Consider the following 24,633-nt stretch of genomic DNA (forward strand, 5'->3'; position numbering starts at 1 on the left):
ACATCTGCTAAATTTAGCGTTACACTTGAACACGGAACATTTATGACCTTGTGCTCTTATGGTGACGAGAAACAAGTCAAAACAAAACACTCTGTTCAACAGCAACCACTTGAGTTTAGAACTGGAAAACAACACAATTAAAATGAACCATTTGTGTATTAAAAAAACCTTTTACTCTTATGGGACATTCAACTTCAGCATGTTACTTATTTTTAAGGTCAAGATGTCTTAATGTTTCTTACCAGTAATTAATGTTAGATGTCCATTGCCATAAACTTAAAGCTGATCAGCTGACTTCAGTCAGTTGTACATACCCAGGAAATGTAGATTACAGTAAATAATGCTAATGTTCCATATCTAATATGTCGACCACGTCATCCTGAGGCAACTCCGAACAGGGAGCAACCGAAAGACAAAGAACAACAATGTAAATAAATATATCATTATACTGCATATGCATTTCACTTGTAGCGTGAACATGCAGGGTGTAAAAATATAAAGCTGACATCTTGGTGCTAGCAATATAGGGGTCAGTCTGCAGTGGTTTGGTGGAAAAGGAAATGCCATAGAGTAACAAGCTACTGAGAGTCTTATGCAGTTGTCTGTTATACAGTTCATTCCATGGTTAATGTGGTGTCAGAACAGGAAACGACAACCTCTTCTGGTGGGTTTGGAATAGACAGCTGACAGTGTACACACACTGTAGAAAAGTCCCGGTCTACAAGCATTTCTTCACAGTGCGAGTGAGGTGAGAAACCTTGGCAAGTCCACAGGTCAGCAGAGCTCCTGCAGTCCAGTTCTTCAGAATCATCTTCAGTTCTTCAGATCGATTGAATAAACAATGGCTTTGGACTGGAGGCTTTGAAAATAATGTCGTGTGATAAAAATAAATTCGAGTGAAACATAATGAGGTTTTTGGCAGCTAAAAACGGAGCAACAAAAATGTCTAATGGTCTTTTTTTCTTGGGAACAGTAGATAACAGAGGTGAGGCTGCTGTCCTTTGAAAGCTACCAAAGAGCTCTTATTAACCATTATAATGTAATGCATGCCATTTGTTGCTATCTGAGGCTATTGGGCTTTTGGTACTGTGAAAAATGAGCAGGATTCCCATTTGGTAATGGTGTCAGGCTCTCCATTAAAGAACTTGATCCTGCATCCAGTGCCATGCCTTTTTTTACGGTCTAGAAGTAACTTTTTATAATATAAATTATTATAAAATTATATCTCAGTCTGTCAAAACATTTGACAGTCTGTCAAAACATTAAAATCACTTTTAATGTGAACGTTGCCCTATCCTTATGTCAGCTCATAATTACTCTGATATTAGCATTAGTTTTTAAAACACAGAAAATAAACACAAAGGTTTGTCTAATGTAGGCTAGATGTCTTAACTGAATACAAGGTGGGATTATTCACCCTGGATAGGATGCCAGCTCGTTGCTGGGCACCATGTGTACACACATTCAGGCACTCATTCACCCCTTGGGGCAAGTCATAGAAGCAAATACCACCCAAGCAATATCAACCAGCATGTGTTTGGAGATGGCAAAATACTGGAGGAAACTTGCAAGAACATTGGGAGAAATGGATAACCAAAGCTCTGGATCCACTTGGGGATAGTGGAGTTGCAGTATAAGTTTTTTTTTAAACCTACATAAATCTAAAAACACAAAGTAAAGATGATTCATATGAAATCTAACACATTTTGAATAAGGCAGACATTTGTACTATCACCATCTGTGTGTGCATGTGTGGGACAGAATAAGTTCATTAAAGACACACATCTCGCATCTTGACACATGACTAATGTGGCAATGTGTAACCATCCTCATACAAATACGCAAAGGACATCTCTACATTTATCTCATAATTTGCATGATATTTCCTGTCTTTCGTTTTGCATGAACTAAAATGTTCATTTCTTTCTGAATGCATGTCTGCCTGGACTGTGCATGCATTGGTGATATTGGTCTCAGTACAGGTATGATTGTATAAAATGATATTTTGTTGCCCTCCCCGCAGTGGATTCACAATTGAGCTGGCTTCAGCGGTCACTGTTGTGCTGGCGTCCAATATTGGACTCCCTATCAGTACCACACATTGCAAGGTAAACACTGGTGACTGGTGAGAAAAGGAGTGACTGCATGTTCTCAGAGGGATACAGAGCTGCTGCAAAATCTCCAAACCTGTCAGGCTGCCATAAGTGATTGTGGTGGACCCTAAAAGCGAGAAATGCATTGTCTGTCTTCGTATAAATGACAGGGTTATATACAGTATGAATTATGGAAATGTAGCATGTTCTCATCAAACATAGTGTTGCTTTTTATAAGCCAAGGGCACATGGCCAGCAATTGGGATCTCTGATCTTTATATAATCGCCTCTGTCCCAATCCTGGCACCATGTGCTTGGAAATTGTTTCCAATAACCACTCACCATCTCAATTGCACACACATGTCAATTGAACAGAGTCACGTTCCACATAATTAAATGCAGCCTTTCCACTGGGGTAATGCAGCACTCTCAGACTCTCTGGAAAAAGGACAAGTGCTCCAGGCTCTTGTCTTAAACCAAAGGCGCTGTGCCTCCGGGGTCACAGAGACCAAGAGATCTTTCTCCTTTCTATTTCTGTGGTGTTTGCCCAGTTTTTGTGGTGTTTGCCCTGTTTCTGTGGTGTTTGTATGTCTGGGTCATTCAGAGTCTTGCTCCATTCTGTCTCATTTATATCTATCTGTTTTCTGTCTCCTTCTGTCTTTGTCTATTCACAGTGGATTTTGCATTGAAGTAATGAGTGCTCTAACAGTGCTTGTTGCTTCAAATGTGGGCATTCCCATAAGCTCCACCCACTGCAAGGTACCGAAGCTGTTGTAGAGAAGCTTTGGTAGAGTTTAGGCCATCATTAGTATAATCACTTAAGTGCTAATCACTAAATCATGTGAAATCATTTGTGAAATCAATCAATTGTGAGATTAATCATTACAATAGCAAAAAATGCAAAGATTCATAGCATTTTAGACTAAAAGCCACAAGACTACCCATACATCTGCATTGAGTTTAACTAATTCAATTAATTAGAAAGTCAGACTTTGTATGTAGGATAAATAGGCTTTTATATTAACATGCAAATTCACTTCATCCATTTTGACTAGGAAGGTTTTCTGGGGGCTTCTTGATATTTAATTACATTGTCGAACAATCTGATGATGCACAGTAGAGTTTATTTTAAGGGATTTCAGGTAGAAATACGGACAGTTCGAACAGAATTTCTAGTTCCGAATAGTATCTGCATCCTCAGGACTCTTGAAGCAGATCTGAAGCTGCTGTTAATCCATTTCGCTTACAATGCTATAAACCAGCAATATCTGGTAGGTCTGAATGGAGACTCCACGTGCAGTTGCTTGGCTGTTTGTGGATCTTTATCAGAATGCCAGTGACCTTTTCTGAGTGGATAGCGTGCACATGTTTATGATTACTCAAAGCCCCCAGAATGGCAGTATGACTGCAGTCACCATTAGTGGTGATAAATAGATACTGATTTAATAAGTGTTTAATAGCTAAAGAATAAAACATGATGGGACGTGTTGTTTTAGGGAAACTGGGTGGTGCAATGAACCCTGGAAAGGATTATCTCTAACAGCATGTACCAATGTGTTCTTTTCTATGTATACCACAGCCATGATTACAAAATCTAATTTACCAATACACAACCCCCACTTGAAGCTACATTTAATGTAGTTGAAAGTCAAGACAAGGTCTTATCACTTGGGACAGTCGTCTCATCTCCTTTCCTTTAAAAAAATAAAGCATAAAGTTCGGAAGACTCATTAAATATTAGTTATACAAAGGTATTAGAATGGGTGTAATTACTATCAACCCATCATCTGAATTAGGTAACTAATGAACATTTTTGACTGTTTAGATTTCAGAAATCAACAGTGCTGTGGTATAAAACTAACACGCATTTGGAAGGAGCCTGAGGGTTATTTTCCATAACATTGTGTGCCAGTAGCATAAATTTGATCAATGATTAAGCCAGTAAGCCACCAATCTGACTCTGTAAACTCAAAATCATAAATCAAGGCTTCATCTCCACCATATATTGGTGCCAACTGAACACTTTCTGATTGACCGGATTAGATTAGTTCCCCTTAAACCACATGCAGTGTCTATAAAGATAAAGGTCCTGGCTGTTGTTGACTCTGTTGTTTGACTTGACTCCAGATTTAGTCCCCTCGTGCCCCCTCCTGCTGCCTGGCATCTTAGGTTACACTGACCGTATAAGAACACACAGATCGCTTCCTCGACTAGCAGCTCAGGAGTCTGCCAGGAACCTGACACCTGCAGCATGTATGGAGATGTTTCTCCTCACACTGTCTCCCTTACACTGATGTTCCCTTTGAATGAGAGAGAGAAAAAAACAGGATAGAAAGAGCTCTGAAATGCATCTCTTTCTATTTTTCTCAATTATATAGAATAAAGTGTGTGTAAATTAGCATGACAAATGGCACACAATAAAGGAGTCTTTTCTTTATCTGCTACACTACCTTGCAGTAACAGAGACTGAAAACTTCCCTTTGATATAATTCCACTAACATGGCCCATTTTACTAACCTAGATTCTCCTGCAACATAGCATTTTAAGCTTGTGACCTGTCTTCAGTGCTGCTGCTGATCTGTGTGTGTGTGTGCAGGTGGGTTCAGTGGTAGCTGTTGGTTGGCTGCGTTCACAGAAGGCTGTAGACTGGCACCTCTTCCGGAACATTTTCCTGGCTTGGTTCGTCACTGTTCCTGTAGCAGGCCTGTTCAGCGCCGCCGTCATGGCCCTGATGATCTACGGCATCATGCCTTTTGTATGAGGGCAAGGACCAGAGATGGAGAGAATTAATGTAAGGTGATCGAGGAGGCGACAGAAAAATTTTTAAGACCAGGAGATGGTAAGATGGAAGGACGGATTAAAAGAGTTGATAGGGGACAGCCAAAGAGAGGGTGTTTAAAAAGCTGTCTAGAATTGCATCTAGAATCTGTCCTTAACTATTCTCTACAAATGTATCTTTTTTTTTTCTGTTTTAGCTGTTGTAATGTTACTGAACCCAGTAGGTCTCATGTCTCATCTGTAACACAATGAAGCAGTAACAAAATAAGTTTCTCATACAAAAGTGATCATATCAATAACATATGGTAAAGGGTGCGAATACATGAGCATATGCACAGATCAGCACATATGAACCTTATCTATATACACACACACACACACAAAGTACCACACACTGTACCTATACAAGATAAAAAGTTGTTTCATACAGCACCACAGAGCACAGTTTAGATCAGCATCATTTTCAAGCACAAAGCATTGATGAGCTACGTCACTTATTTGCTATATGAGGCTTTATTTAATCTGAAATGTACACTGTATGAGTTGCACAGCTGCAGTATTTTACATCCACTCAAAATGACAAACTGGTGATGTAAATGTAGGTAAACTGTTGATCACTGGAGGCCACACAAGGTCTTCACTGTAGTAGCTGCTGTACTGTATCTCTTGGAACTTTGACTTAGGGTCCCTAAAAATCAGCTAAATGTAAATATTGTGTTATTCATCATACCTCAAACCTCTGCCGTTTAAATAAAGCTAGTGCGTCAAAATATGAGGAGGATGGAGTAAAACACTATAAATCTGATATATGATTCAGTGTTAGCTCTTATCATATTTATTCAGATTATTTTTCATCAAAGTTTATTTCAAAGAATATAACGTAAACAACAAAACACTCTTAACAGTGTGTGCTAACATTTCTTCTGTAAATATTTTCTGCAATAGACATTGGATAAGCTCTTTATTTAGTCGCCAGACATCACAGAAACTACAGTGTGGAGATTAAGCTTTGACACCTCAGTCACAAGCTACTGACCGTTACTAATGAAAAAGAAATGGACATAACATTTCTAACCAAGAGCTGTAACTCCAAAACACCATTTTATATGATTTTAGATAAGCTTTTAGATCGGCCCAGATATTCTGATATTGAATATCAAAATTGAACTAAGATTCAATCCCTGCCCAGTAATTTGTAAAAGTGCCAATGATGCTGCACACCAGATTGTACCGCTCTCTATAAAAGTCACATTTCATTTCTAAATCACTAGAATAGGAACAAAATACTGTATGTATTATAAAATGACATTTAGGCACTTTAGGTTAGATTTTTATTATCCAAAAGATGATGTATTAATGTTGTTGCACTGACGTGATGGCTATTGGATAAAAAGATTCTGGCCCTATGCACCAAGACCTCTAAGCAATACAGCAGGTGCCTCAATCATTCTCTTTAAATTTTCACCAAAGATAAACTCCGGATCCATGTAGTCCCAGTTACACTTCAAAGCATTCAGTAATTTTGTCTTTAGTCTCCCATTTCATTATTTGAAAAGCCAAACAAAGTATCTGTATACAGTATTTCTATTCAAGGTAACGAGGCATGCCAACAGAACCCAAAAATGCCATCATATGTGCAAGTATAGCCAAAATCTAAGTACAGTGCATTGCACCAGCACATAACTCAAATCCACGCACACACACACCAGCAGTATAGATAGGTGAGACTCTTTCATTATAGCATCACTAAATTTAAGCCACAACCTGGCCATGAAGTCAGTGTCAAAGTTAACTGGATACTCCTTTACGACCATCGTATTTTGTATGTGTTTTGGTGCTGGTCTAAATTACACCTTAATGCTCTGTCTAAAGATTGTGGCTTTGAACCAATGCAAAGTGTTAACTTGGTTTTTTCCTTGTGAGTGTATTATACTTTGTTGTTGTTTTTGGTTTGTTTTTATCTCTCATCATGAACAAATCTATGCTTCGGTGACCATTTGCCTTGTAATATTGTGCTTTACTGTTTGTCGAATACAGTAACTTCATTACTGTGGTGTTTACATTGTCACACGTAGGTAGAAATAACTCATTACTGTTGCCTAAAAATGACAAACTATTTACTACAAAATGATGTATAAGATATACAGGAATAGTGAGGTGTCTCGTCATTTCGTGTTTCAGTTTGTAGGCGGTGTGAATTCTGATCATGTTACTTTTACACTGCTATACATAGTTAAAAAAATAAAAAAATATATATAAGGGTGGGTGTGATTTAAAAAAAAAAAAAAAATAATCATTAGATATATATCATTCAGACTATATTTTTCTACATATCTGAGTTTTACCTTGAGTGCTGAATTTTGGAGAGAGAACTTGGCTAAAATGAGTCCTAGCAGAACTTATATTGAGAAATGGATCTATATACAGTATGTACTAATATAACGTTCTCTCACTTAATGCAATATGTAACAGTATCATTCAGGTAAGGGTTTAATATACTGTAAAATGGTCTTGGAGAGATTTCCATGTGTCCATTTTCACCAGAATTCTGTCCCTTCTTTGTAAGCGTGGTGGCTTATTGTTCAAATTCAACAATGTTAACGATTATTTCAGCAAACTAGTGGTGCCATTGTTTAGGCAAGGCAGTTTTTGATGAATTTCACTTACAGAGCAGCAGATGATTTCGTTTTCAGCAGTTCTCTTTATCACTCAAACTTTAACGTGTGAGCAGTGAAACAGCATATGACCCGTGTTTTCTTGGGGATGCAGTAGCGTATGTGGCCACAGGATGGCAGCATTTAACCATTGTAAACATCCTTCATTGCGTGCACGTACTAATGGCTGTATTTCAAAAAGCTTTATAGAAAAATCAAGTCCCTCTGAAATGACTTATCCATTATCTGTATGAACCTAATGTGATCCAAGCTAATATGAATTCAGGGTACAGTATCATAAGTGAAATTGGACAATGTGCAAAGTAACCATCCAGTTAAGTGTGTAGATAAAGGTTTCCAGTTTTGCTTGGCGTCGTATCATCATTTTCTGTCAGTGGGTGTACTGATTGCATTTCATATTTGTCTTCTCATTCACATTGAAACTTAAAGCGAATGTAGCCTGCTCCCCTGCTGATGCCTGCGACGTGTTTTCCCTGTGCTGCCATGCTGTAAAATGTCTGTTTCCCTTTGTAAACAGGGCCATAGACTTAAAAATACTACCCTTATCTGCGTATGTACTGTATTACTAGTTCTATTTCTTTTTGGAAATTTTGTGAGAGTTGTCTGCATTTTGAACTAATTAAATTATGGGAATTAAAATGAGAGAATTACACCACTGTGTGTTTCATTTTCTGTGAGCTACATCTTTCTGGGAACATTCATCTTTAGTAAACACGTTATCCATGTCACCAGGGTCACGATTGGATCTGAAAGCCTGTCATGGGAACACTGGGTGTGAGGCAGGGATATACACTAAATGGGCCACCAGGCCATCACAGAGCACTGTGCACACACTTTCACACACTCATGCACTCCTAGGAGCAACAATGAGTCAGCAATCCACTTTCTGGCATGATTTTTTTTTTGAGTGATGGGTTGAAACCAGAGAACCTGAAGGGCACAGAGACAACTTGTGAAATTGCACACAGGCAATAACCTGAGCTCCGTCATAGAACACTGGAGCTTTGAGGTAGCAAACTTGACCCATGGTGCTATCATTAAAGATTTTAAATAAGCAAAGTTTTTGCTTTTTTTTTTTTTAATTTAGAAATTATAGGGAAAAGGTGCATAGAACTAAAAAGTACAACAAACAATTTTTATATTACAAGAAATAAGTTTATTATGTGAAAGTTTTGGAAACAGTAATCAAGCAAACCACTGCTGTATACTATTGCAAAGGTGGTGGAGATTACAGTGGTATCAAAAGCAGCTTATATGCAGAATGCATTTTATCTGCAATGCAGATGCATTTAAATAATGTTGGAAGAACTGTAAAACTACATTCAGCAACATTTCTGTTGTACAGAAAAGTTTGTATACTTTGGAACTCTGGAATTTCTGCATAAATGGCTCCAAAATGTGCGCAAACACTAGCATTCACTTCTCTCTCTCTCTTTTTTTTCTTGCTTGTTGGTGTTAAATATGCTCTAGATTCTAGGCTTCACATAAGAATTCTCTAACATCTGTGTGAGAATTCTGCAGTATGCCCTTGCACTTTTTTGTGTAAGGACACTAGGTAGAACAGCGAGGGAGCCGATTTGTGATTTCTGACCGTATTTTAGGAGCTATTAGAAACAAAGAAAAAGGTTTAATATATTCATGTCAAACAAAAAAACTATGCAATCTTGCAAGAGCAGCACTAAGTCGTTAGGTGTTCAGTCACTCAGTTCTATGTAGATCTTCTCAACTCTTCACTTTTCTACCATTGTTCTTTGTGAAAGCTTTGAGGTTCGACCACATCTGTCGTAGGCTGAGTTCTGGAAGGTTGGTGCTCTGAGATTCTAGAGGTACAACTAATGCTACCCTGCTTAGAAGTAACACTGTTCTCACGTTTCACTTGTGAGATGAACATATCCAAGTCAAAGTGAGGATGTTCCTCTCCTCTAGCTGTTGGAGAGTCTTTGTTGTTTTGAAACGGGGTTAATGAATCTTGAGTAGGTGAAGAGGGTGAAGAAGGGAACAAAGGAGGAGAAGAAGAAAAGAAAGAAGCCGGACTTCTCCTGCCATGTTGAAGAACATTGGAAGTGTACAGTAGAGTAGGCGCCTGCGTGCCTGTGAGTGAGTGAGGAAACAGGGTAGGAGAAATGGGTAAAGGAGGAGACCCTGGTGAGTTTGGAGGTTCCTGAGGTGAACTGGGAGAATGAAGGCCCAGTTGTGTGCTTGCTGCCCAGCGTGAAATCTCCTGGAACAAATTAGCAGGTTCCTCAGTTATAAGCTGTTCAGAATCGCCCCCTTTAGGTGAGGGGAGTGTGTTGCGCTTAAAATGAGACAAATCCAGAATCAGCTTTGGCTCAGAATAGTGTTGGGGCTTCCCATCCCTCCATGCTATCTTATCCAAGTATGAAGGAGAACCCACTTTGTAGTCACAGGAGCGCCCACAGTCCAGCTCCAGGTAGTGGCCGCATAGCCTATCCAAAGATGAGTGCGACTGCTCAAGAAAGCGCTCTGCTGAGCTGCTGTGAGAGTGCTTACCAGGGTCTACCAGAGCTTCCTCAATGAGGGAGGAGGAATTGGCTCGTGGATCTCTCTGGACCTCATCCTCCTCAGTCTCGCCCATTTCTGACACACTCTGTATGCAGTCACACTGCTCCTGTTGCTTCCAGCACAGATCTGATGAAAGACTGCATGCAGGGAGAGAAGGGTTTTAGTTCATCTTCAAGTACTGAGTCTGAATGATTTAATTTAGTTTAAAGACACTTGAGGGTGTTTAAATCTACTGATCCAATGAACTAAATTACTCCCGATCCTGAATCTATACATCATTTACATCATAGTCCATTTTACTCACAATTGCCATAATGTTGGCTTTTGTCTATTGTAGGCCAGCATTGTTCACTACATGAACCTATACAAGAACAAGGCATACAGTTTGAGATAAACAATTGAGAACAAATGCAGAGGATAACAAGTACATTGGGATTTTTATTTAGAAAATAAAAACACTGCACTTGCTTTCTAGGCTGTTCATTAAGTAACCCTTTGTTTCAGTTGAGCACAGCTAAATATGGACACACCTCTGGGTACATGGACAACTCTTAGAATCAGACAAAAGATTTAGTTGAAAGTGGTCCTATTTAAGTATTTTCAGTGTACTGTTTTCAGTGTACTGCTGATTTTGTTTTCGAAATAGATTTGTGGAAATTATTTGAGGAAATTAGGTTAAAAGGTGCATCATTCTGGATTCTCAGGAAAAGTAGATGCTTTTAGAGCTGCCAAGCTTTGTCAATAATCATCTACCACACTTTGTGCCATGATTGTGAAGAGAAGAGAAAAGAAGAACTGCGGATTAAAAAAACAAAACAAAAAATAATAACCTGGAATGAGAAATGCATTTAGATGATGTTCTAGTTAGTTATCTTGCTGCCAGTAATTAACAGCTAACAGCCCAAATGATCTGCTTTAAATCAGAAACACTTAGACACAGATTGACTCTGAGTTTGTGTTTAATTTAAATTGCAGTAGGGTTTAGACACAGTACTCATACTATAACACTTCATACGGTTACTAATAATGCTGTCAAACTCTGGAGGCCCACAGAGATTTGTGTTTACCCTGTTACAACACACCAGATTCAGCCCATGAAGATCTTGGGAATTAGCTGATGAGCTAGGTGTGATAAATGATGTCTGCAGTATTGCAGACTTCCGTGACTGGAGTTGAGGTTGTTTTGCTGTAAATGGCAGCAATCTAACATAAGCATAACTGGAATATTGTTAGGCAAAGAGTTAATAGTTAATATAAGGCATGTGTAAGTGCTTTAGTGTAGAAAACATAACTTTTTGAGTATAACAAAAGATTTCGTTTCATTTATCTCATTCTGGTTCTACATCTACATCTCCTGTCTTCACTGTTACTGATGACATGCTCGACCACTAAGCATATACTTATCCTGATCATTTAATTTCTGCAGTTGAACTTTTTAACATCTGAAACCTTTGGGTTCTCTGTGTTTTTTTTTTTTTTTGTAAATCTGAAACTTCAGTGCCTTGATGCCCGATGACGCCTGAGATAGGCACAGGCTCCCCGTGACCCGAGGTAGTTCGGATAAGCAGTAGAAGATGAATGAATGAATGAATGAATGAAACTTCAGTTAAATTCAATTAAAAACTAAATTCACTTGTACATAATTTGACTATGATCATTCACATTTAAATACGTTTGTCACCTTTTAAGCTGCATCACTCTGAAAGGGAGGGAGCAGAACAAATGAATAATATTTTAAACAATGCAGGGTTTTCTTCTATTGCATTCTGGAGATAACTAGGGGGTCTCAGCTGCCCAGAAACACCCAGAATTATACCACTGCAGGTTTCAGATCAACTTCCCCAGACTTTATTTGTCATATAAATGTAATGTAGGTTTGATCCGTGTTTTGCTAAAAATATCAGGGAATTTCCTAGGTATCAATATAACTGTTGATGCTCCTAGATTATCTTTAAGATTATAACTCAAGACCACTCGCCTCCACGGTCACACTAATGACATACAGAATGAGCTTGATGTGTTTCTATTTTCGGACATGCCACTTGGCTCGCAAACCACAAGTTCCACTTGGGTCTTTGTCTGTCCTTCCAAGTTAAGTCTTATTTATGACCTCTAGACATCCTTCTTTGAGAAACATCGTTAAATCAGCCCAATTAACCTCCACCTGCTTATCCTCTGTGCAGTAAATAATGACCTTCCCCTTACATCAGGCCATCTGGCTTCAGAAAGGACAGTAGGATATTATGAGAGATGATATTAAGCGAATAATTCATGAGAAGCTATATTTAACCAGCCTCTCATGTCATTGAGCCCTAACGTCATGTTCCTTGATTTCCTTCTGCTGCTATCTTGGCTCTGTTTTACTGTGTAATAAATATTGACACTGAATACTGGCTTTTAGTAATCTAATTTACGGCTGGAGTGAAAATCAGGAATATTAAATATACGGCCCATAGCGTGCTCTCTGATACACAGTTTTATTCAAATTTGCTTGTTTGCTCTAGATGTAACATGTTAAAATAATTTTATTGTAAAACAAAATCAAAGCAGCCTAAATGTTTTGATTTAAGCACTGTAACTTTCTCTTAATGGAAGACACTGCAACACAAAGGTGGCATGACATTCAGGGTACGTAATGAAACTAACTCCTAAGAGTCAAATCTAATTGAATGAAATTTCGAATTAAAATGAAACACTCGAGCTTCAATATATGTGTAAGGCAGTGAACTCCATCAAGAACAAGCCTCATTTACTTAATCAATATACCTATCTAGGGCTGTAAAAGCTTAAATTGAGCTGTTTTCTGGGAACACACACTGCTACTGATTAGACTCTATTAAAATGCAAAAACAGCGGTAGGATTTGAGTCTGTACCTGTCCCAGTGACCGTGTTCACCAACTAGACTGTCCTCTAGCTCGTCCTCTATGCGGAAGGGCTGGAGGGACACAGGCTCATCCTGTGGACAGGAATATTGCCGGAGGAATGAGTGAGACAGAGCTGCTTCTGCTGTCAGACGGTCCATTGGATTAAAGGTCAAGATCTGCTCCAGGAAATCTATGGCTGAGAGGTGGAGTGGAGAAGAAGACTCCGTGATACTGGTTTAATAGCTGTGTGAAGGTGTGAATTACTGAAAACCATTTTACTGGACTGTCATTTGCTTGTTAATTTCAATCCTGTTTGTCTCTCACCTACATCCTCCACCTCAGGAAGCAGTTCTTGCAGTGGTCTCCTGACCTCCCAGTTGTGGTTGATAGAGGAGGGCATGACTCTCAGCAGCTCCTGTCGGTCCTCTTCTCTAAACACTGGTACAGTGTCCAGAATTAGCTGCATCTGCTCCAGCTCATGTGCACCTAGAGCATAGAATTCTGATGTTAGAATGAGATTGTCTTACTTTTAAAAATAGAAAGAACAGAGATGCAATTTCTGAGCACAGACTATATGGCCAAGAGGATGTAAGTACACTTATCCATCACATTCATATGCGGGCCTTCTCCATCCAGTTGCCGGAAAGCTTGAAGTATACAATTGAATACATTGTTTTGTATGTTGTAGCATAAAATGTCCCTTCACTAATAATCACTGAGGCTCCCAAACCTGTTCCAGCATGACAACGCCCCTGTGTACAAATACAGGTCCATGGTGGCGTGATTTGCCAAGGTTAGAATGGAAGAAGAGTGGCCCAAGCCTTGACCTAAACCCGTTTTGAGAACTCCTCACTTGACATCAGTGACCAACTTGACAAATTCTCTTGTATCTTAATAAGCACCAATCCCCACAGCCACACTCCAAAATCAAGTAGAAATCCTTCCCTGAAGAGTGGTGGTTATTCTAACTGCAAAGAGGCACTAAATCTGTGTTAATGTTCATGGTTTTGGAATGGGCAAATATAGTGCGATAGTTTGGTGTCCACAAAATGCTGGCCATATAGAGCAGTTATACCTTTCCCCAAAACTGAATTTGTCTGTTGAGGGGATTCTTAAAAAATTGAATATATTTCATGTATATGCCGGATATCAAGTCCATTCTAGCTTTAAGAAAAAAAAAACGTTTCCCTGATGATTACAGTAGGTACTTGTTTTGGTAGCCTCATTTAGTTCTAATAAGTTGATTGAACAGTAATGCTGGTAAAATCTATATATTCACATTCATCTATACACCTGCACATTCATGCAGTTATCAGCCAATCATATGGCACCTTTGGCACCATTATGCAATAATGTTAGAATGAAGAAAGAATCTGTCTTATCATGGATATTGATCCAGATGGGCTGGTTTGAGTATTTCATAAACTACCAATCATACATTCGAGGTTCTTTAAAGTTTACACAGACTGGGTGAGAAACAAAAACAGGGAAGGGAACCGAGTCTGGTGTTCTCCTGTTATAGCCCACCCACCTCAGGATTTGATGTTTTGTCCATCCTGAGATGCCTTTCTGCTCTCTGTGGTTGTAAAGAGTGATTGTTTAAGTTCCTTTATCCTTCCTGGCATCTTAAATCAATCTGGCATTTTTTCCTCTGACCTCTCATCAACAAGGCATTTCCGTTCACAGAAGTGTTGCTTGCTCACTCTTTTTTGCACCATTCAGCTGTACAAACTGTTCTATGTGAAAATCTCAGATCAGCAATTTCTGAAATACTCAACAGCTCACCTGGTACCAAAAACCATGCCAAGTCACAGAGATCACAGTTTTTCTCCATTCTGATGTGTGATGTTATCATTAACTGAGGCTTCACCTGTATCTGTATGAATTTATGATTTATACTTCTGCCACGTGATTGGCTGACCGGATAGCTGCATGAATGTGCAGGTGTAAAGGTGTTTTTATTAAAGTAGACTTAATGTATATGCTGTACATATTTTCACATTGTAATGCATTTCTTGTTTATTCCATGCTACTATGTCCTGGTGAGAAATATCATAATATAATATAACAATTTGTTTATTGTGCTTTTAGCGGTCTTCCATTTAACCAGGTGGACCTGTGCAGTATATGCACTATGACAGAATGTATTACAGATCTGACCTGCAAAAAGCATTCGGCCTGTTAGCATCTCAGCCAGGATGCAGCCCGCGGCCCACATGTCGATGGCCTTGGTGTAGTTGTTCGGAGAGAGCAGCAGTCGAGGGGAGCGATACCATTTAGTCACCATCCCTTCTGAGAGGTAGCCCTGTTTGCACACGCACACACAAGAGACTGCTGTTACCTACTAGCAATACATATGGGCACAAGCAGCTTGTAGTGACACATTGCTTTAGGATAAGAGGGTCTCCATGTCTAAAAACAACTGTGTACCACTTGCTCTTTGTCTCTGAAATACATCAGGCTTCACTCACATCAAAAACAAGCTTCATCTCATCAGGCAGGTTTCCCTAGACATAGGAAATTTTTTACTTGTGTATATTAGACTAAGACTGAATTCAAGCAGATGCTTGCTTAAAGCTGTGCCTCACTAGGTCAGAACAAATGACCGAGTTAAAATCAGTATGTGACACTAGACTGAGTCTCTATTCTCTCATTATCTAGGTGATCCAGTAAGGTGGCTTTTATGAGCACACCAGTCATAAGGATAATGTGTTTCTTACAAGAGCTGCTCACTAATACCATGGCAGGTCTTGGGGTGTTGATGGCATATTACATCAGTAACTATTCATCTACACCAGAGGCATATGGTAGGTTTTGCAATATGTGTTTAAATTCAACATTTTGCCCAAAACAAAACTTTTATTATGGCCTTCCATCACCCAACTACCAACTACACAACAGCATTATCAGCGAATAAAAAAAACCAAAAACAAACTATTTTGTATTTTGTTCATTTTTTAGAACTCAGCACAGTTCTTTTAATACATTTGTTTATTATGCATGTCTATAAAATCGATCAGCAGCTGATACTCCAGCCAGATGTAATTCAAATCAAAGTTTAATATCACTGTGATAATCAAAGTTTAATATCACTGTGATTGTTTACATTGCTGTAGTAAAGGTTTAATCAGAAAGTCTTGCATGGCAGACACTCCATGTAACCACTATAAACAGATTAAAAACGCAATAATGTAATTTATGATGTGGTGAATTTTTCCATTCATTGTTTCAATAATTGCGTGACAATAATAAATAACATGACATTAATAAGAATTGTCATTGTAATTGCTGGGAAGTTGCATAATAAGAGGAATAAAACACTTTGGAAATAATAAACACACTAAACAACGTGAGTCATTGTCTGTATAAAGTAGGTTATTTTCCTACATCATCTTGCCCCATGCTACTTTATTCCTTGCTTAAAATCTGGTAATTTTACTTCAATGAGCCTATTGTCTTTATGGGGTATAGGACACATTTAGGAGGTGTCACATTTTATTTATACCATTTTCGACTGTGTGAAATTTCGTTTTTCAACAGTGTGACATTTACTGCATCCACAAATAGTCTGCAGATCTGTTCTGACAAGTATTGTAAAGAAATCGAAACAATCTGCAAAGCAGGATATCATGAACAGAAACTGCACTGTTGATGAGAGGACGAACATAAGCTTAAGGCACAATACACAATCCTGCTTCTGCCAGAATGCCTCCACTACAGCCCTGCACTTCCCAGGAGAATAAATGACCCAGCAGCTCTTCAAACTTTAATGAGAAACAGCTGATATAGCTGCATGGCCTCTAACAGACCCCCATAGAATCCATCTTTTCTTTTCCACCTCCCAGTTTTCTCTTGAGAGGAGGTGATGAATCATTGACGAGATCGTACCAGGCAGATTCCTCAGAGTGAGGTGGGTTGTGATGGAGACACAAACAGAGATGCCATTCACATCCCCTGGCCACATTGTTTACCACATTGTTTAACCAAACAACTAAAATCCTTTGATGGACTGATAAAATAGATTTAAATCTTCATCCATTGCAGTGTAAAATAAACAACTATTACAAAATGAACCACAAGTGCAGCCAACCAATGTATTTCCACATTGCTGATTAGCATAAGCCTATTTATCCCAATACAACAAGCCTTTACAACAAGCATTTGCCAAAATAAAAGCATTTTAAAGGTTGATAATTTGATAAATGTTGTGGAAGAATCACTGAGCAATAGCCCTGGTACACCAGACAAGCAAAGTTTATTTATTCACTAGGTGAATTCAACAGCATTCACAGAAGACAGGAAATCTTGCCAGAATAAGAAGCGTTCACTGTATAATTTAAACAAATAAAGTGCAGTGCAAAGTCTCTCCTGTAAGCTTTATGTAGCTGGACATACACAAAATTATATCACGTTAGTTTATCACTTTTCCGTCTATTCGGATCAGATCCAGGCAGCCAAAACATGGGACTCAGCAAGCACATTGGTTTTTGTTGTTGTTGATTATGGCTAGCTAATACATTTTGCATTTATTTCTCTAAAGGTAAGTAGCTGTGGGTATACACTGTTTTGCAGTGTTGCAAATTGTTGTCACAAAAGTGTATCATTTTTTCTACATAATCTCTATTTTGTTCAGTGCAAGTGTTCCAGTGCTTAAGGAGTGTACGGATTTCAGAAAAGAATCTGGTTGTTAATCTATGTTCCATTAAAAATTTTAATTTGACCCTCATTTTTAATCGGGTGCCATCAGGAGTGTCACCCTTTGCAGAGTCCTGACCACTTCAGGAAGCACGCATTCATGTCAGCTGAGAGACAGCACTGTCATGTTCACTAAGTCAGGAATACAGACTGAACTGAAAAGTGAGCTTGCTGATGCAGACTCATTCACAAACAACACAACATCATGACAGCATTGAATATGAGTCCTTGGTGAACAACAGACAGCAGGGTGTTGGACATGTGACCCTAATTCAAACAGACTCGGTTATTACTCACAAAAAGCTTTATTGTTCATTCAAGCTGTATAGAACAAGGCCTGTTTCATGTTGAACTTGCTCTGTGATCCTTTCCTGTTGGAGCCTAGCACCTTTTCCTCATCCTGTATAACTGACTCTCACTTGGCTCATTTCACACAAGTCTCCATTCATTTTGGTCTTCTAGAGCCTGTCTATATTACACTAAAGCATGACAATGGTGCTGGGAGAAGCACTTTTAGAAGCACAATTAATCTTTTACAGCACTAATCCTGAAGCAGTTGAGGACATAATTCGTCAGAAAGCTTTTGATATGTAATACATGGATAGTGTGAGTCCACAAAAAACATGTGTTAGAGACTCATGATCTAAAGGTAGGTCAAAACAGGGTCATCTACATATATAAGCATGGAGCATGGAGCTAAACACACAGTTCTATTCATCCTGTTTTAAGCCACTTTACTTTAAAAGGAATTAGGAATTATTGTAGTGGGTGCAGAGTGGGAATCTATTTCATCAGAAAGTGTGAAAATAAGCCATAATTGCACACATATGAGGGCAGACACATGATTTTGAGAACAGCAAATGGCACAGCATGAAATAAAACAACAATGAAGTCTGTGCTGGTTTGCAGTTGTCGCATGCCTTGAAATCTAAAAACTTGGAAATAATGCAAATGAATGGCCATTCTGAGAAGCATTTATCAAAGGACAATTTTTTGTAAAGCTCACCCTCAGACTTATATGGGAGCCACCTGGATATATGACATAATGTTGAAAACATTATGCCACATTAGCAGTGCTGCCAGGATATGATGATGTATGTGTAGTACAATGAGACTTGATATAGTTAAAGAATTTGCAGATTTTAGCCTTTGTTAATGTCAATATCGGATTGAAGAAGCAGAAGACTATGGGTTGGGTTACGTTTTAAAATAATGCTATACATTCATTCATCTCCAATAACCATTTTAGCCTGGTCAAGATTGTGGTGGAGTAATGAATGGAATCGCATGATCCTTTTGTGCCACAAAGTTCTTATCGCAATATTTAAATTAAACGATGGCTCATCAGGTCTGGAGTAACCGCTGCGGTCACCCCTTAGCTACACCGTGGCACATTAGTTCATGTGTTCAAGTTGGAAATTCTCTGCCCCTTTCTGTGAGTGATTCAAATCTTTGGTGTTGGCTTTCATCACAGTCTGGCCAAGAAAGAAGAGTCCATTTGACTGACAACCAACCCATCCCAAACCAGTGTTTTTTGCATAACCTGCAGTCTCAGGTGTACCAGCATGGAAACAGCATGGTTTACCATGACTACATTGGGTAATGCTGTGTCACTAAGTAAAAACATTAGTGAAGCTTCTGACAGGGTGTCCAAGTGTTACTTTTCCATAGAAATCTTGTAAAGAAGTGTGCAATATAGAGGTGTGCAATATAAAGCTACTGTAATTAAGTCACACAGTGAATTCACTGTGGCAAAATCCTACATCCAGAAGACACTGTGGTATCACATACACATATTTAGATTTATGGCATGAAGTGCTTCTACTTGTTTTGCAGAACATTTTAAAATCTGTAGAATGTTGCTTTGCCTCCTACCTTGTGTGAGTAGTGTGGGTCAACAATGCGTGCCAATCCAAAGTCTCCTATCTTCAACAGCATCTGCTCAGTGTTAATGAAGATATTGCCGGGCTTCAGGTCACGATGTAGCACATTGGCTGAGTGGATGAACTTCAGACCTCGCAGAAGCTGGTAAAAAAGCAAAGTGGCATGGGCTGCTGGCAACGGGCCCTGCTCCAATATCCGGGACAGGTCCATCTCCATAAGCTCTTGCACAATATAGATCTCTGTGAGCTGGGCGAGGTTGTGTGGCAAAGGCTGGCCACATGGGCCCAGTGCTTCATACACCCTTACTATGTTCTCATGCTGGAGCCGGCATGTGATTTTGACTTCACGCAGTGCATGTTTAATGCTCATAGGGTCATGCAGTACCAGCTTCTTAATTGCCACTCTTTGCCCACATCGCCTATCAATGGCAGACAACACCAGGCCAGAAGCACCTGTGCCCAGGGGTCGATGGTCATGGAAGTAACTGCCCAGGTCAAAGCCATATCTGAATGCAAAAGAGCTCCACCTGGCCATTGTTCACAGAGGAGTTGCTGGGTGCTGCCTGAGGGAGGCTGAAAACAGAGGAAAACTTTGTTGAGAACATAATGTGAACGAGATATTCAATAATACTAAATTCTATACAAGGATTTGTTAAACAGTTAAAAACTAATTTGACAGTAGTGGCTTTAGTTACATCGGTGGTTTTTAACCTGGGGGTCACAAAGTGGAACTTTTGAACAAGTATATAAAATACTTGCCTAATTGCAATGCCTGTGGGTGTCATGCTATAACTAATTAACTGCTGATTGGAAGAAATTACATGGGCTTAGCAATTTGTGAATTAGTAGTCATCATAGCTAGATGCTGATTAGAAATGAAGCAATTTCATGTCAAGAACAAATACAGAGTACAGTGTCAGACACATGGCTGAAGAGATTATATCTTTTCCTCAGCCCTACTCAGGCACGACTGGATACCATGATCCTCTACACGAACCCAACCATCCCACTGGGTGAGCATTCACCAAGGTTGTTTCAAATTAGATTAATTTTTATTCAATAAGGAGTGGTCAGTATACATTTAAAAAATTGGTTACGCTCACAAACAGGTTAAAAACCACTGACTTAAATCATGAGTCCTATTAATAATTTACTCCTGTGATGCTGTATTTGTAAGGATATTAGAGTATGAACTCAAAGCTTTTGATCATTACAGTCATCTTTAATTGGCCTGTGCTGGACTGATTTATACTATTTACATAGCCAAATCAAAGCAAAAAGCAGTAGGTAGAATACAACACTGTCTTGGTCCAGGGTAAGTGTTTCCATAGCAACACCCCACAACCTGAAAGGGCCTAATACATATGTACAGCACAGTTTCTCCCAGGCTGTGAGCTCTTATTCCAAAAGCCCCTCCACCTCTCATTAAATTGAGTTAAACTCTTGCAGAAGCACTGGATTGCTCATAATGTTAGAGCTGCACATTAGCTTCATACTAGATGCTGAGCAGAAACTGGTTTCTCTCTCATGCTGAACTGATCATGACGATCACATTGTAATCTAAGAGGGTCTACTTGCCATTTTAGGCACTGTGTTGGCTTTTCAGCTCCATGCTTGCAGTTATCTGTCCAAGTTTCTGTGCTTTCGGTTCTGAAAGAGAAAGAGAGAGAAATGCTGAATAAAAGCCACACGGTTATAGTTATAGTGATGTTTTAAATAGCTGATAACTACACCAAACAAATACTGGTTTTGTCGATTCTCGAACAACTCACATTCACTCAGACTTTATAGGTTTTGGTGTGACAGAAATTTTCAGTGAATAAATACGACATCATATTGAAACACTTTTCTAGGTGAACAAATATGACATAATATTAGAAACTGTATTGCTTACAGGTCATAAACATGTAAGCATGTAGCTATATACTGTATATAGCTACATGCTTACAGGTCATAAACATGTAAGCATGTAGCTATATACAGTATTAATAGAGCTCATGGTGTAAAAGCTTTTACAATAAAAAAAAAACTACCAAGAAACAACCTTTCTGATGCTAAAGTTCAGGCATGACAGAAAACTTACCCCACTGCTATTTCAGGAGCCAGCAACCAATTAGAAGAGAGAGAATTAGCGCATGTGACAGTGTAAAGAAATAGAAGTAAGAAAGGGATCGCTTGTGATCAATCGATCTTACACAACAAGTAGCTTTTGTAAACAAATGTGGAGATTTACGCAACATCAAATTGAGTATCATTTAGTTCTGTTATGCAACTAGTTATAACTAAGTTTTGTTAACAGCTCTAGCAGCTGAAATGTCTTCAATGAAGCCTCCTCATCATAGTTTTATACTAACTGTTGCAGGTCAATTGTATTTTATTGTTTTGTAATACGAAGATCCGAATCCTGATAAAAAACAGTTCATTTCTTCAGTGCGATTTGATACAAGGAAAAAGTTGCTCCAGACAATGTCAGGAAACTGCAGAGTCAATGCAGATTTTAAAAAGGTGTCCGTTTCCTGTTGTAAAGGAGTCGTTTGTCATTTTTTGTTTAGAGCCCAAAGACCACACAGACGTTCTGCATTCCAATCCTCCAACTTCATAAATAATGCACACTGCTGTGGCTCTGACTGCTGCTGTGTCAGTGATGGACCTGTGCTGCAGCACACATACAGTAGAAGAACATGGGTGTAAGAGGCTTTGGTTATTTCTTGGGAAAGATGCATAGGCTCTGAATAAGTAAAAAAAAAAAAAAAAGCATTGTGAAAGATTAGTGTGGTTCAGTGTTTGAGGCACAAAGTGAAAAGGTGCAGCAGAGAAACTAGTCGCAGTCTGTTGTCTTTCTTCTCTCCCTTTGTGTGCGCGGCTGGTTTAACGCCTATCTTACATTATACTGTACTGCTGTATCAAATCAATGAATCAATGAATTGTGCAACCAAAAGTACCAGAAGTCAACAGGAAAATAAACCGAGATGAAAACGTCAGAATCAGGTGAAATAAAAACAGTGTAAAAATCTGTGTTTCGGCCCAATGACAGAAGTACAAAGAGAATGATGAGACCTTACCGTTACTACACTTCAGGCTTCTTCATGGCTTCTCTGTACAAAGAACAGACTGCATTCACAGGTTTATTATGTTCATATTTCCCCACAGTTTCTCACCGGTTATCGTGTAGCACCGGTTGTAGTCTGAGGTATCGGTCAGGTTAAAGCTCCCTGTTATCAGCTCTGCTTCTGCATCGAGGATTTTCCGCCTATCAAATCATCATATTACATCTGCTCCTGTGTGATAAGACCGCATGCGAGCCTCTCGTTAGGAAAACTCTTCTCCACAAACCGTTTTGTTTTCCGCGTTTCCTTCCACACTGAGTTTTCTGACAGCTTTTTAGAAAAAAAAAAAACAACAACAAAAAAAACAAAACTCGCTGTTGGTAACCCCCGGTGTGACGTCACGTTCCGCCCGTTGAGATCTGGACACCTGCTCGCGCCGACAGGAAACCAAAAGCTGCTCGCGAGCAGCAGAGTCTAGCGTCCAATAGTGAATCAGAGGCAAGAGGCGCGAGCGCTCTGATTGGTTGCTGGTCCTGGACGTGAATTTACAAAACAGCAGCTGCTTCTGACACTTGAGAGACTGATGAGAAAAAAATGTGATCCTGCCATAGGATAGATGCAATCAAGTGATCTACGCTCAAAATACTGAAGGTGTCTTTTGGTAGACCCCCTTATACAGAGAGACTTACAATTTATTTCAATTTATGCACCTGAGCAATTGAGGGTTAGGGGCCTTGCTCAGGGGCCCAGCAGTGGCAGCTTGGTGGACCTGGGATTTGAACCCATTCCCTTCTGGTCAGTAGTCCAACCACTAGGCTACCACGTCCCCCTAACCACTAATCCGGATTGTGATTCTTAAAATGTTTACATCCAGTACGTCGGACGTGACAGAAATATAAACCCTAATTTATTAGAAACCCCTGTATGCATTCATGCAGTTGTCTAAACAGTTAATCATGTCGAAGCAACACAATGTCAAACAATCATGCAAATACAGGTCAGGAGTTCAGGTGATGTTCACATCAATCATCAGAATGGGGTACAAATGTTATCTCTGTGACCTTGTGCTGGTTGTGGTATGGTTGTTGGTACCAGGTGGGCTGGCTTATTTTGGAAACTGCTGATCTTCTGGGATTTTCACACACAACAGTCTCTAGAGTTTAAACAGAATGGTGTGAAAAACAAAACAAAACAAAAAAAAACACAGTGAGCGATAATTCTGGGGGTGGAAGTGCCTTGTTAATAAGGGAGGTCAGAGTAGAATGAGCAGGCTGGTCTGAGCTGCCAGGAAAGGATATAGTACCTTATATTAACACTCTTCCCAACATGTCTGTTTTAGGTCGTTTTTTTCTCCAAATTAGCATTTTGCACACTGCCAAATGTCAAACACTCTTCTTTGAAATCATATCTGGAGACAGAAAAGGTCAAGACAATTAAAAATATATATATATATTTAACCAATTAAAAATGGAAAGATTAAAGCACAAGCAAGACTCTGCTTAGGAGAGGCCATTCCACTAAATGTCAGTGACTTTTAGGAGTAGATGAGTCAGAACAGCAACCATGAGGCAAGGATAACTCTGAAACAATATGACATTCCATTAGGAGTTTGTAACAATGCATGTATGAGATTGTGCAATTCTGTTGAGGCTGAAATCTAACTTTTTGTTAGAGCTTTTATTTTCTGATATATACGTACATCTAGATGTGTTAAACTACTTAGAAAATTACATTTTATTTTATGAACCCACCCATTTTCCAAGTGATCAAAAATAATAGAACATAACTTACAGGTGATTCCTGTTGTCCATGTGTGTCCTGTTAAACTGATTAATTAATAGCTCTAAATGTGTACCTTTGGTTTGACCAACCAGTATGAAGATTAGACAGCTGTCTATAGGAGAAAAGGCACTATAAATCTGAGAATCGAGGGATAATTGATCAAGAATGTTCTGAAAAAGAAAGAAAACCACTCAAATACTAACAGACAGGTCAGCCAAAGAAAACAGCAGATAGATGGATACATTGTGAGAACTGTGAAGAAAATTCCAAAAAAAGTGACATCAACACCCTC

The 24,633-nt window shown here is 39.1% G+C and overlaps 2 protein-coding genes across 3 annotated transcripts in view; one reads left to right on the forward strand and one right to left on the reverse strand.

Annotated features, from left to right (window-relative positions):
* slc20a2 (solute carrier family 20 member 2) overlaps positions 1-8,198 on the forward strand; it is a 28,193-nt gene extending 19,995 nt beyond the window's left edge. The window contains exons 10-11 of one of the 2 annotated variants that reach the window (XM_060882244.1): positions 2,024-2,108; positions 4,690-8,198. In XM_060882244.1, the coding sequence (XP_060738227.1) occupies positions 2,024-2,108; positions 4,690-4,854 (250 nt within the window). In that variant the 3' untranslated portion in view covers positions 4,855-8,198. The remainder of the gene's footprint in view (positions 1-2,023; positions 2,109-4,689) is intronic. The other variant, XM_060882245.1, reaches the window with a different exon arrangement.
* Positions 8,199-8,722: 524 nt separating this feature from the next.
* mapk4 (mitogen-activated protein kinase 4) lies at positions 8,723-23,113 on the reverse strand. The gene is made up of 7 exons (XM_060882246.1): positions 22,575-23,113; positions 21,091-21,162; positions 19,505-20,085; positions 15,095-15,239; positions 13,259-13,420; positions 12,944-13,130; positions 8,723-10,206 (listed from the first exon to the last, which is right to left on the reverse strand). Exons 3-7 carry the CDS (start codon positions 20,045-20,047, stop codon positions 9,285-9,287), a joined length of 1,959 nt encoding a protein of 652 aa, XP_060738229.1. The 5' UTR covers positions 20,048-20,085; positions 21,091-21,162; positions 22,575-23,113; the 3' UTR covers positions 8,723-9,284.
* Between the last annotated feature and the right edge of the window lie 1,520 nt (positions 23,114-24,633).

The sequence above is a fragment of the Tachysurus vachellii genome, chromosome 11 (genome assembly GCF_030014155.1).
Source record: "Tachysurus vachellii isolate PV-2020 chromosome 11, HZAU_Pvac_v1, whole genome shotgun sequence".
In the NCBI taxonomy this organism is placed as follows: domain Eukaryota; kingdom Metazoa; phylum Chordata; class Actinopteri; order Siluriformes; family Bagridae; genus Tachysurus; species Tachysurus vachellii.